The sequence below is a fragment of the Oncorhynchus clarkii genome, chromosome 23 (genome assembly GCF_045791955.1).
Source record: "Oncorhynchus clarkii lewisi isolate Uvic-CL-2024 chromosome 23, UVic_Ocla_1.0, whole genome shotgun sequence".
NCBI classification, from domain to species: domain Eukaryota; kingdom Metazoa; phylum Chordata; class Actinopteri; order Salmoniformes; family Salmonidae; genus Oncorhynchus; species Oncorhynchus clarkii.
The window spans coordinates 16,462,663-16,475,200 of NC_092169.1; the positions used below are offsets into that span (position 1 = coordinate 16,462,663).

Here is a 12,538-nt window from a genome sequence, read left to right on the forward strand (position 1 = left end):
CTTATAGGCACTTTAGTATTGCCAGTGTAACAGTATAGCTTCCATCCCTCTCCTCGCTCCTACCTGGGCTCAGCCACCCTCGAAGCAGCGTTACCCATGCAGAGCAAGGGGAACAACTACTCCAAGTCTCAGAGCGAGTGACGTTTGAAACGCTATTAGCGCGCATCCTGCTAACTAGCTAGCCATTTCACATCGGTTACACCAGCCTAATCTCGGGAGTTGATAGGCTTGAAGTCATAAACAGCGCAATGCTTGCAGCATTGCCAAGAGCTGCTGGCAGAACGCACAAAATTGATGCTTGAATGAATGCTTATGAGCCTGCTGGTGTCTACCATTGCTCAGTCAGATTGCTCTATCAAATTATAGATATAATTATAACATAATAACACACAGAAATATGAGCCTTAGGTCATTAATATGGTCGAATCTGGAAACTATCATCTTGAAAACAAAACATTTATTATTTCAGTGAAATACGAAACCGTTCCGTATTTATCTAACGGGTGGCATCCATAAGTCTAAATATTTCTGTTACATTGCACAACCTTCAATATTATGTCATAATTACGTAAAATTCTGGCAAATTAGTTTGCAACGAGCCCGGCGGCCAGAACTGTTGCCTATACCCTGACTCTGTGTGTAATGAACGCACGATGCAACTGAAAGTCTGGACTGAAATCACCCTTCCTCTCTCTGGGTCCCAGAGACTACATGTACCCTCACCTCGGGACCTATACACACCGCTAAGATTAGCAGCCCTATGTAGGCACGCAGGTCAATCTCATCCATCCTTTTCCAGTTTTTTCCATATTTACGGAAACCCTCCACATTTGTCATCTCCAGGATGATTTTTTTCGATGACTGGTGTGATGAACTTGTAGAATGTTGAGGCAATCTCTTAGCCATGGGCAACTTCATGTTTTGTGGGCCCTGGGGTCATCCTATTGACATGTTGTGCTGCCATCGGTTGTCATATGGTGACAAGGACCATGTTATTTTGCTGTTCTTTGACAAAAATGTGTGGATTTCTTCTTCATCTGAAGATGATGCATCATGCTCTGGGTTGTATTCTTCCCCATCTTCTTCTTCTTCAGATACCTCCTCTTCTAAATAATTGTTCTCTAGTTCCTCCTGGACATCTGAAAAAAATCTGATCTACAACCTGTTGGGCACTGAAACGTGCACTCATTGCTTCGGCAAAGAGAGAACCAGGGGGACTGTCATCTGCAGCACCTGTATTGCCTCTGCCTGCATTCCTCATTAGTGAACAATGCTTTCATGACATTTTTATTTTGTCTGAATTTTTAAATATTGTCTGTGAACTTGGAGGGGAGATGCTGCACATGCACAAGACAATTTTAGTTTTGTCTGAGTTCAATCAGTAGCACACAATCTCAATTTCTTATTGGCGTGGTAATGATTTTATAACTGCCGGGTCCAAAATGACCCTAAGACAATCTTCGTACCCTGGTTGTGTACAGCTTTCATGGAAATAAAGGCGATGTTTCGCTTTTTTTGATGTTGGCGCCACTCTAGGAGAAGTCGTCAAAGTTCTAATTAAAAATATATAATTTAGGAGGTTTTCTCTGCTGTTAAACCTGTCTAGGACACAGGTTCCGCTAGCGCTGGCGCCGGTCTAGGCGAACTCGGACGAAAACTTCAAAAGGCTATATTCCAGGTCGAATAAACTGGTCAAATTAAGTAGAGAATCAATCTTCAGGATGTTGTTATCATATATATCCAATAACGTTCCAACCGGAGCATTCGTTTTTGTCTACAGAGTAATGGAACGCATGATGATATCATGAGTAATGCGCATGACCAGGAACTGGCATTCTGCCAGACAACTGACTCAAATAGCTGCCATCCGGCCCCACATCACACTAGAGGCTTCATTCCACTTCTACTGACTGTTGACATATAGTGGAAAGCGTAGGAAGTGCGAACAGATCCATATCTTACTGGGATGTGAATAGGCGAATTTCCACTTCCTGTTTGGAAGTTTGCCTGTGATATGAGTTCTGTTATACTCACAGACATAATTCAAACAGTTTTAGAAACTTCCGAGTGTTTTCTATCCAATAGTAATATGGATATATTAGCATCTGGAACAGAGTAGGAGGCAGTTCACTATGGGCACGCAATTCATCCAAAGTGAAAATGCTGCCTCCTATCCCTAAAAAATTAACTTAGTGGCGGGTCATTTTTGACCCTTAACACAAGGGTTAAGCTGTTCTATTAAACTCATTTGTAAGATAAATGTTTTAAAATTAAACATGTATGGAAACAGGTGAATTAACACTCCTCAGTTAGAAGGCTCAAGCAAGCTAAAACCCACATGGTAGGAAAATCTAACTAGCAGAAGTTAACAAGTTAGAAATTATTTAAACACACTTTGCTGTAGGGTACTATTTACTAGTTAACAAAAAAGCATGTATGTCATATAAAATATATTCACCCCACCCAGTATTGTAATCAAAACTTACCAGAAAGCATTGTGTCCTTGGCTCAGACAATGTAGTAGTGTGGGCTCAATAGCATCTCATTAGTGTGCAAGATCTTGAGAATCAGCTGTACATGTCATGGAAGAGTGCGCTGCACATGTGATGGAAGAATGCACTGTGCATGCAGAGAGTTGCAATTCCATTGAATTCGGGATAGTTTAACCAAAATATGCCACAAGACCTTGAATTGCCTTGTGTATCCCACAAAAAAGAAACATTCAGGAAATTTACTGGAACATTTCCGACCCTTCGCAACCCGAATACAAATGCATTAAATGCATTCCAGGTGACTACCTCATGAAGCTGATTGAGAGAATGCCAAGAGTGTGCAATGCTTTTATCAAGGCAAAGGGTGGCTACTTTGAAGAATATAACGTTTACTTTGATGTGTTTAACACTTATTTTTATTACTGCATGGTTCCATGTATGTCATTTCATAGTTTGATGTCTTCACTACTATCTTATTCTACAAAGCAGAAAATAGAACAAATTAATAAAAACCCTGGAATGACTAGGTGTGTAAAAACCTTTGACTGGTACTGTATGTATATGTATATATATATATATATATATATATATATATATATATATACACACATATACACACACACACACACACACACACACACACACACACACACACACACACACACACAGTACCAGTCAAAAGTTTGGACACCTACTCATTCCAGGGTTTTTATTAATTTGTTATATATATTGTGTATATATATATATATATATATATATATATTTTTATATAACCCTATGGCATTTAGATTTTCCACAAACACCTCTATGAAAAAAATCTTCTAGAACCTCTTGACCTTGGTATTAGTGCCGCATGAACACAATATTACTCTGTTTTTCTTATTTTTCTTTTTTGAAAAAGTCCTAAGGGTACATCATTGATAGTGACACTTGGAGACAAATGTATGCTTTTTTTCTCACAACCTGAATCTCTCAGATGACATTTCTGTGGCTTTACTCTTCAAAATGATAATTCACATTGACATTTCCTCGTCCGCTTTCTGTGAATTTTGGCCATGTATGGAGACAGGGTGCTTAGTCTTCTGCTACAGGAAGAGAGAGCCAGCTAGCTGCCTGGGCAAACAGTGGTAATGTGGTGGAGCATTTAGAGAGGGAATGAGAGGAAAAGTATTTGGTAGAAAGAGGGTTAAAAAGAGAGACCGAAATTGACAGAGACAGTTAGAAAGAGCACGATGAAGTGCTATGATACAGAGACAGGCGAGAGAGAGCAGAATAATTTAGAGGTCCTGAAAAATACAATTCCATTATAAAAAAAATCAACCAGATCATTAGGATCAACAGGCTAAAACAAAACCGGCAGAGTAATGGTGCAATAAGTTGTGATATCACAAACAATGAATCAAATCCACATAATATTGTTCAAGACTTCATACAGTACATACTAACTTATCTTGTGTTTCTAGGGGGAGACTCCATCCTGGGTTCTGTGGCTCTACGTATCGTCATGGGCAGCTGGTGGCTTTTCACCCTCATTGTGTGTTCATCCTACACGGCCAACCTGGCAGCCTACCTCACGGTATCCCGCATGGACAACGCTGTTCGGTACGTTATCAACTTATCAACCCTGTTGTACAGTGTATCCTTCTATCTTTAAGACTCATTGAATGATGTGGTGATTTTCTGGTGGTAAGTGTCTTCAACTGGCAAGGATACTGGTATGTCTTACTTTTTCCAGCATTGACCTGCACTGCCAATTTCCTGATGTTTTTTGTCTTTGTGGGTTAGATCTCACCCATTTAGGCAAAATTAGACATACCAATAAACTCAAGTTGGGCAGGCTGTTGACATGGTGTCTCTCTTATACAAGCCCATAAATATGGACCAAGTGTGATTCACACACACTGACAGACAATTGTAATTCCTAACCCACTCCTTAAAATAAGTTTTCCCTCCTCAGTCCAAATGTTATTTGTTAATAAATCCAATTTAGCACACTCCTGTCTAAATAGAACATGTTGGTTACTGGGGAGAATGCTAAATAGCACCTAGATCCTTTATATCACGGCTTATTGTTCAATCATCTGTACCCCCAAACAACGTGCCCATTAGTAATCAATAAGAATATTTGTAGACGACATCTTTCTACTGCTCAGACACAATTATTATGTCTCTGTATACAGTTGAAGTCGGAAGTTTATGTACAGTTAGGTTGGAGTCATTAAAACTGTTTTTCAACCACTCCACACTTGTTAAACTATAGTTTTGGCAAATCAGTTAGGACATCAACTTTGTGTATGACAAGTAATTTTTCCAACAATTGTTGAGACAGATTATTTCACTTATCATTCACTGTATCACAATTCCAGTGGGTTTACATACAAGTTTACATACACTAAGTTGACTGTGCCTTTAAACAGCTTGGAAAATTTCATAAAATGATGTCATGGCTTTAGAAGCTATGATAGGCTCATTGACACCATTTGAGTCAATTGGAGGTGGTTGTTTTTCAAGGCCTACCTTCAATGTTGATTGAAGCAACATCTCAAGACATCTCAAGTTAAAGCTTGGTCGCAAATGGGTCTTCCAAATGGACAAGCCCTGACCTCAATCTTATAGAACATTTGTGGGCAGAACTGAAAAAGTGTTTGTGAGCAAGGAGGCCTACAAATCTGACTCGGTTAAACCAGCTCATTCAGGAGGAATGGGCAAAAATTCACTCAACTTTTTTGTGGGAAGCTTGTGGAAGGCTACCCAAAAAGGTTTGACCCAAGTTAACTCAACATTGCCTTTAAATTGTTAATGTAAACTTCTGACCCACTGGGAATGTGATGAAAGAAATAAAAGCTGAAATAAATAATTCTCTACCATTATTTTGACATTTCACATTCTTAAAATAAAGGGGTGATCCTACTTGCTAAAACAATGAGTTTTTGGGATTAAATGTCTAGGATTAAATGTCAGGAATTGTGAAACTGAGTTTAAATGTATTTGGCTAAGGTGTATGTAAACTTCCGACTTCAGCTGTAGCTGTTTAGAGTGGAAATGACACAGAGGAAGGAGAAAATTACAGAAGATATATCTGTATTGTCTTGGGGCCAAATCAAGACTCTAGTAAAAAGGAAAAAGGTGTGTGTACGTACATGCATGCGTTCATATGTGCGTGTGTAAATCAAAGTGTTAATGTGTGTAAGTGGCAGGAAAGATTTAATCGATAAATGCTGTTAGCTCCATCAGCCAACATTTGCTTTCTTGAATCATTCCATAAACTAAATGTAATAAACTGGTGTGATAATTACTTATCATTCTTTATTTAAACATCAGAGAGCATAATCACCATGCCTCAGGGTGGAAAGGTGAGATTAAAGGACTGTGATTAAATGTATTGCTTCAGATTGATGATGTCTCTCTGCTGAACGATATGAGAAACTCCAGTAACAAGGGTTTATTTGTGTGGCATACAAAACATATAGACAATTGGCAAGTTATTAGACCTGGTCTGGAATACAGTCAAAAATGCACTGAGGAAAACATGCACAGTAAAATGTCCCTTAGATTAAAACCTTCGAGAAACCTTACCAAAATAGACAGTACTGAGTAACTTCATGATAGCAGCATTGTCAGGGAGGTTTTCGCCAAAACATTTCCAAATGCTCTTCCAACCAATTGAGACATGAAAATAGAGCTCTTTGACCATGCACACCAGTGGTGGGTCTGGCGTCAGAGGAAGATTATGCAGAAAATAACCTAATGCCTACTGTAAAAAATGGTGGTGGATGTTATGGGGCTATTTTGCTTCTAATGGTGCTGGATTCCTTGTTAAGGTCAACGGGATCATGAGCTTTACCCAGTACCAGGAAATTTTATCAAAAAATCTGGTTGCCTTTGCCAGGAGGCTGAAACTTGGCCTCAAGTGGATCTTCCAGCAAGACAATAACCCCAAGCCCACATCAAAATCCTAAAATAAATGGTTAATTGACCACAAAATCAAAATTTTGCAATGTCTCAGTCTGGTTTTTAAATTGAAGAGGGAAGTCCACAAGTACAGACAAATGATTTCAAGGATCTGGAAATATTATTTATGAAGGAATGGTCTGATATCCCTCCAAATGTCTCCTCCAATCTCATAAAACATTTTAGAAAAAAAGGCTCAGTGCCGTTATCCTCGCAGGGTGAGGTATTGAAAGGTATTAGGGTTACCAATAATGTTGACCTCTATCTTTGAGATTTTTAAGAAATTACTTGTTTATCAAAAGCTCTCAATTTTTTTATCTCAATTCTATTAGTATTAAACTATGTTTTCCCATTATTTTGATCATATAATATACACTAAGTGTACATTAGGAAGATCTTCCTAATACTGAGTCCCCCTTTTGTCCTCACAACAGCCTCAATTTGTCTTGGCATGGACTCTAAAAAGGTTTCGAAAGCATTCCACAGGGATGCTGGCCCAAAGGCATCTACAGTTTGTAATTTCAACTTTGAAATCTCAGACTTGATTTTCCCTAGTGAAAAATGTATAAACCCTTAGAAAAAATGTCCATTAATTGTAATTCACATAATAATTCACATTTCCTTTAACTGCAGGATTATTTTCCTGCTGTAGGAAACTGGCTCAAATGAAGATACTATATCTGTAAATCCAATAAACAGTAATTTGGTATGTAGGCCCAAGATACATCTCTTAACTTAGTTTGAGAAAAGCTAAGGGATTGGTTAAGCGATGGCTAAATTAATGAGAAATCAGATTTCACATGTCCATTTAAATCCACTCAACAAGGGCCTATCAACTTGAAGTATACAAATACAAATACATTACCATTGTGAACCATGTTAAGTTTGGCATTGATATCTTTAAAAAAGGAAACTATTAACAATAACTTTTTTTACAATGTAAAGTTAATACTTAAAATAATCATACAAACAATTCTTCTCAAGGACTGAAAGTCAGATCTTTGGTATTTGCACTCATCAAAATAGTCCCTATAGAGTTTGAGAAAATAACATTGATGCATACAAAGATGGCCACTATACCTGTAGATGCATATTAGCAAATACGGTAGTCCCGAGTGACGCAGTGGTCTAAGGCACTGCATCTCGGTGAAAGAGGTGTCACTACAGTCCTTGGTTTGAATCCAGGCTGTATCACATCTGGCTGTGATTGGGAGTCCCATATGGTAGTACACCATCGGCCCAGCATCGTCTGCGTTTGGCTGTGATAGGCCGTCATTGTAAATAAGAATTTGTTCTAAATTGACTTGTTAAGTTAAATAAAGGTTACATTTTACCTGGCCTTCACAACCCAATTGAAGTGTTTGGGATAGGTTGGACCGCAGAGTGACAGAAAAGCAGCCAACTAGTGCTCAGCATATGTGGGAACTTTTTTGGTTACTACATGATTCCATATGTGTTATTTCATAGTTTTGATTTCTTCACTATTATTCTACAATGTAGAAATTAGTAAAAAAAATAAAAAAAAAACCTTGAATGAGTAGGTGTGTCCAAACTTTTGACTGGTACTGTATGCTAATATGCACAAAAAAAATCTAAGCGATTAGCCAAAAGATGGCTGAATTGACAAATCATAAATAACAATTTACATGTCCATTTTAACCAGTGGTCAGCTCACAACACTTAAAATTGAAGCAGAGATCTATTGCTCAGATTTTAAAAAAAAAGATTTAAGGCCCAATACAAATAGCAGACCAATCAGCCTGTTACCAACCCTTAGTAAACTTCCTGAAAAAATTGTGCTTGAACAGATACAATGCTATTTCACAGTAAACAGACTTCCAGCACGCTTATAGGGAAGGACACTCAACAAGCACAACACAAATGACTGATGATTGGCTGAGAGATTGATGATACAATTATTGTGGTGGCTGTCTTGTTGTACTTCAGTGCAGCTTTTGACATTATCGATCATAGTCGGCTGCTGGATAAACGTATGTGTTATGGCTTTACACCTCCTGCTAATATGTGGATATAGAGTTACTTGTCTAACATAACACAGAGGGTGTTCTTTAATGGAAGCCACTCAAACAAAATCCAGGTATAATCAGGAATTTTCCAGGGTAGCTGTTTAGGCCCCTTGCTTTTTTCAATTTTTATTAACGACATGCCACTGACTGAGTAAAGCCAGAGTGTCTATGTATGCGGATGACTCAACACTATACACGTCAGCTACTGCAGCGACTGAAATGACTGCAACACTTAACAAAGAGTTGCAGTTAGTTTCAGAGTGGGTGGCAAGGAATAAGTTAGCCCTAAATATTTCTAAAACTAAAAGCATTGTATTTGGGACAAAACATTCACTAAACTCTAAAGCTCAACTAAATCTTGTAATAAATGGAGTGGATATTGAGCAAGTTGAGATGACTAAACTGCTTGGAGTAACCCTAGATTGTAAACTGTAATGGTAAAAAAATATTGATACAATAGTAGCTAAGATGGAGAGAAGGTCCTACAGGCCCTAGTTTTGTCACATCTTGACTACTGTTCAGTCATGTGGTCAGGTGCCACAAGGAGGGACTTTGGAAAATTGCAATTGTTTCAGAACAGGGCAACACGGCTAGCCTTTGGATGTACACAGAGAGCTAATATTAATGTCAATCTCTCCTGGTTCAAAGTGGAGGAGAGATTGACTTCATCACTACTTGTATTTATAAGATATAACATGTTGAATGCACCGAGATGTCTGTCTAAACTACTGGCACACACCTCGTACACCCATGCATACCCCACAAAAAATGCAACAAGAGGTCTCTTTACAGTCCCCAAGTCAACCAGAACAGACTATGGGAGGCACACAGTAATACATAGAGCCATGACTACATGGAACTATATTCCACATCAAGTAACTGATGCAAGTAGTACAATTTAGATTTAAAAAAACAGATACAAAACATATTATGGAACAGTGGGGATTGTGAAGCAACACGAACATAGACACGCACACACACACACACACACACACACACACACACACACACACACACACACACACACACACACACACACACACACAATACACATGGATTTAGTACTGTAAATATGTGGTAGTGGTGGAGTAGGGGCCTGAGGGCACACAGTGTGTTGTGAATTCTGTGAATGTATATTAACGTTTTTAAAATTGTATAAGCTGCCTTAATTTTTCTGGACACCAGGAAGAGTAGTTGGTGCCTTGGCAGCAGCTAATGGGGATCTGTAATAAAATACAAATACAAGCTTTTCCCAACATCCGGTCCTTGACCATCCATAATAAATACAAATACAATATATTGGCTATGCTTGATTTGCCCTGCCAAAGTTGTTCTTCTCAGACCATTTTGAAATTATGTTTTTTTAAATATGATCATACTGGTAATAGATAATTTGTTGTATTTCTGAGTGAGCATAATAATTCATATTTTTTACTGGACTGATGGCCTGCATCTGATGGTCAGTCTGAGGGGAGGGAGAGAGCAGCGGTGAGGCTGTCCCTCCCCTCTCCTTGCTATCTCTGAGAAAAGGGGACCGTCTTCCAACTGATGGCAAAACTCAAGTCGCACGGCATTAATTCTCATGCACCAATTCATGTTACTCCTATGACCAGAGAAAGTGAAATATTTCTTGATATTAAAAAAGACAAGCTGCTAATAATAACAGCACAAGCTTATCGGAATACTTTGCTATAGTCATTTGTTGCAACTGCAGTAGGGACAATACACTAATAAACGTGTTAAACAAAGTGTTGACAGTGCTGAATAACAACACAGACTGTAACGTTGGGTTTTTCACAGAAATGTTTGGTGATCAACAAGGAATGCCTTGAAGATCGACCAGTCGATCACGATTGACTGGTTGGGGACCACTGATTTAAACCAATGTAAATACAATCCACAGTTGCCTATCAACCTGAAACGTGTCATCGCTATCATGTCCCTAACATGAACCTCACTGAACTTAGTACTATGAAAAAACAGGGAAACTATTAACTCATTATTTGCATATGTAACGCTAATGCACAAAACCATCTTCTCCTCATGAACCATCCATACGATTCAATCCAGATTTGAATGGTTTTGAGTAGTTTTTGCATTCAAATATGACCGTAATGTACCTATAAATGTACATTAGTACAGCAGAGCTATAAGAACTGAACTAATGGAAATGGGGCCATGACATTTGTTATGTAAACTTTATGTATGTCCTCAGAAGCTGTGCGAATATAAAGTTACTGCAACCTTAGATGGCTGCACCAGACTAGTTGTTGGCAGTATAGATGTCATTGGCACCATAGGCTACCAGAGCAATAACTATTTGTTTTCTACTTGCACATCCTCATCTGCACATCTATTACTCCATTGTTAATTGATAAATTGTAATTACTTCGCCACTATGGCCTATTTATTGCTTTACCTCCTTACTTCATTTGCACACACTGTATACAGATTTTTCTATTGTGTTTTTGACTGTACGTTTGTTTATCCCATGTGTTACTCTGTTGTTTTTTTTGTCACACTGCTTTGCTTTATCTTGGCCAGGTCACAGTTGTAAATGAGAACTTGTTCTCGACTGACCTAAAGAAAGGTGAAATAAAAAAAATCAATTGATCAAGTGGACTTTGTCTCATCCAAATTAATGTTACATTTAAATTATGCATACAATCAATGTGAAACATTGTGAAAGTAACGCTGAAAATATTAACAAACCATTAGTCGAATTGACCCCAGAATTGGTAAATAAACTCAATAATTAAGTAATGACTTTAACAATGACATCTTCACTTGCGTCATCCTTGTAGTATTGAGAGGTAAACATGGTAATGCTTCCACAGATTGCACGGATAGGAAGAGTTCCTACATGATAGAGTACTTACTTTGTTATCCGATTGTCCTTTCTGTCATCCTTTTTTGTTCCTTTTTTTGTTGCCATATTCTGTTCTTATTTCCTATGATAAGCCATCAACATTTGGCACTTAACACCTCTGCATTGTTTTGCTCATTAGTTGCTTTCCTGTACGTTAGAGGATTTGAGAAGATACTTAGGCACAACTTCAAGTGCTAAGGCAAGATTTGACTGTGGTTGAATTGCAATTATCTACTATTATTTATGTAGTGGTACTCCAAGTTAAACTGAATATAAAACATTTGAATACCTGAATTAACACATTAGATTAGTGTTGCTTCTTGTATGCATTTGTGAAGGGAACTAGTAGTAGGAATCCAGTGTACTGTGTATGCTTGAAAATAAAATATTGACAAATGCATCATTCCGGTCGCATAGGGCGACCTCCAAAAGCACATGACTACTTATCCTCCATGTGACCCATGTCCTTTGTTTGCCTCGACAGGACATTCCAGGACTTGTCCAAACAGATGGACCTAGCCTACGGAACAGTGAGAGACTCAGCCGTGTATGAGTACTTCAGAGCCAAAGGCACCAACGCTCTGGAGCAGGATAGCACCTTCGCTGAGCTCTGGAGAACCATCAACAAGAATAACGGACACGAACACTCAGTCTCCAGCCCATCTGAAGGCATCCGCAAGGTGAGCTCAGGGACTGCAGGGTCTAAACTAATTGATTCCAGAAAACTGTAGCCACTTAGGAAAGTTTTTCTAAATGAGTGAGAATAAATGAGGATGTTTAATTCTGAATCAATACAGCTATACAAGGTAAAGTACCTTTCAGCACACACACAAAAACAGATCTATGCTGGGCATACTATGAGGTCCGTAGAGAGACAATTACTTGGCTCTACTCATAAGGAGGTGTGGGAGTAAATGGAATTGTTAATCTATTATTGAATAGTGTATTTTTTATTTATTTTTTCCTGATTAGAAGTTAATGGTTACGCTGAAGTGAATATCTCACAGCCTAAGACACACACACAACAGCCTGAGAAATGTTCCAGTAATTAAACAAATTAGTTATAACAGAGTCTAGTCACACACACTTGTCATTGACTCTCAGGAATCTTTGAACCTCTAATTGCAATTAGTTGAGGCAATATCTGTAGTGTTCTGCAGATACTTGGTGTAATGGTAAATTGCTTTGTGTTTCTGTAC

General features: G+C 38.3%; 1 protein-coding gene across 1 annotated transcript in view; it reads left to right on the top strand.

Annotated features, from left to right (window-relative positions):
• The window catches only part of LOC139381503 (glutamate receptor ionotropic, delta-1-like), a 451,280-nt gene that overhangs the window by 411,168 nt on the left and 27,574 nt on the right, over positions 1 to 12,538 (top strand). The window contains exons 12-13 of the mRNA XM_071125103.1: positions 3,956 to 4,094; positions 11,824 to 12,019. Coding sequence (XP_070981204.1) covers positions 3,956 to 4,094; positions 11,824 to 12,019 — 335 coding nt within the window. The remainder of the gene's footprint in view (positions 1 to 3,955; positions 4,095 to 11,823; positions 12,020 to 12,538) is intronic.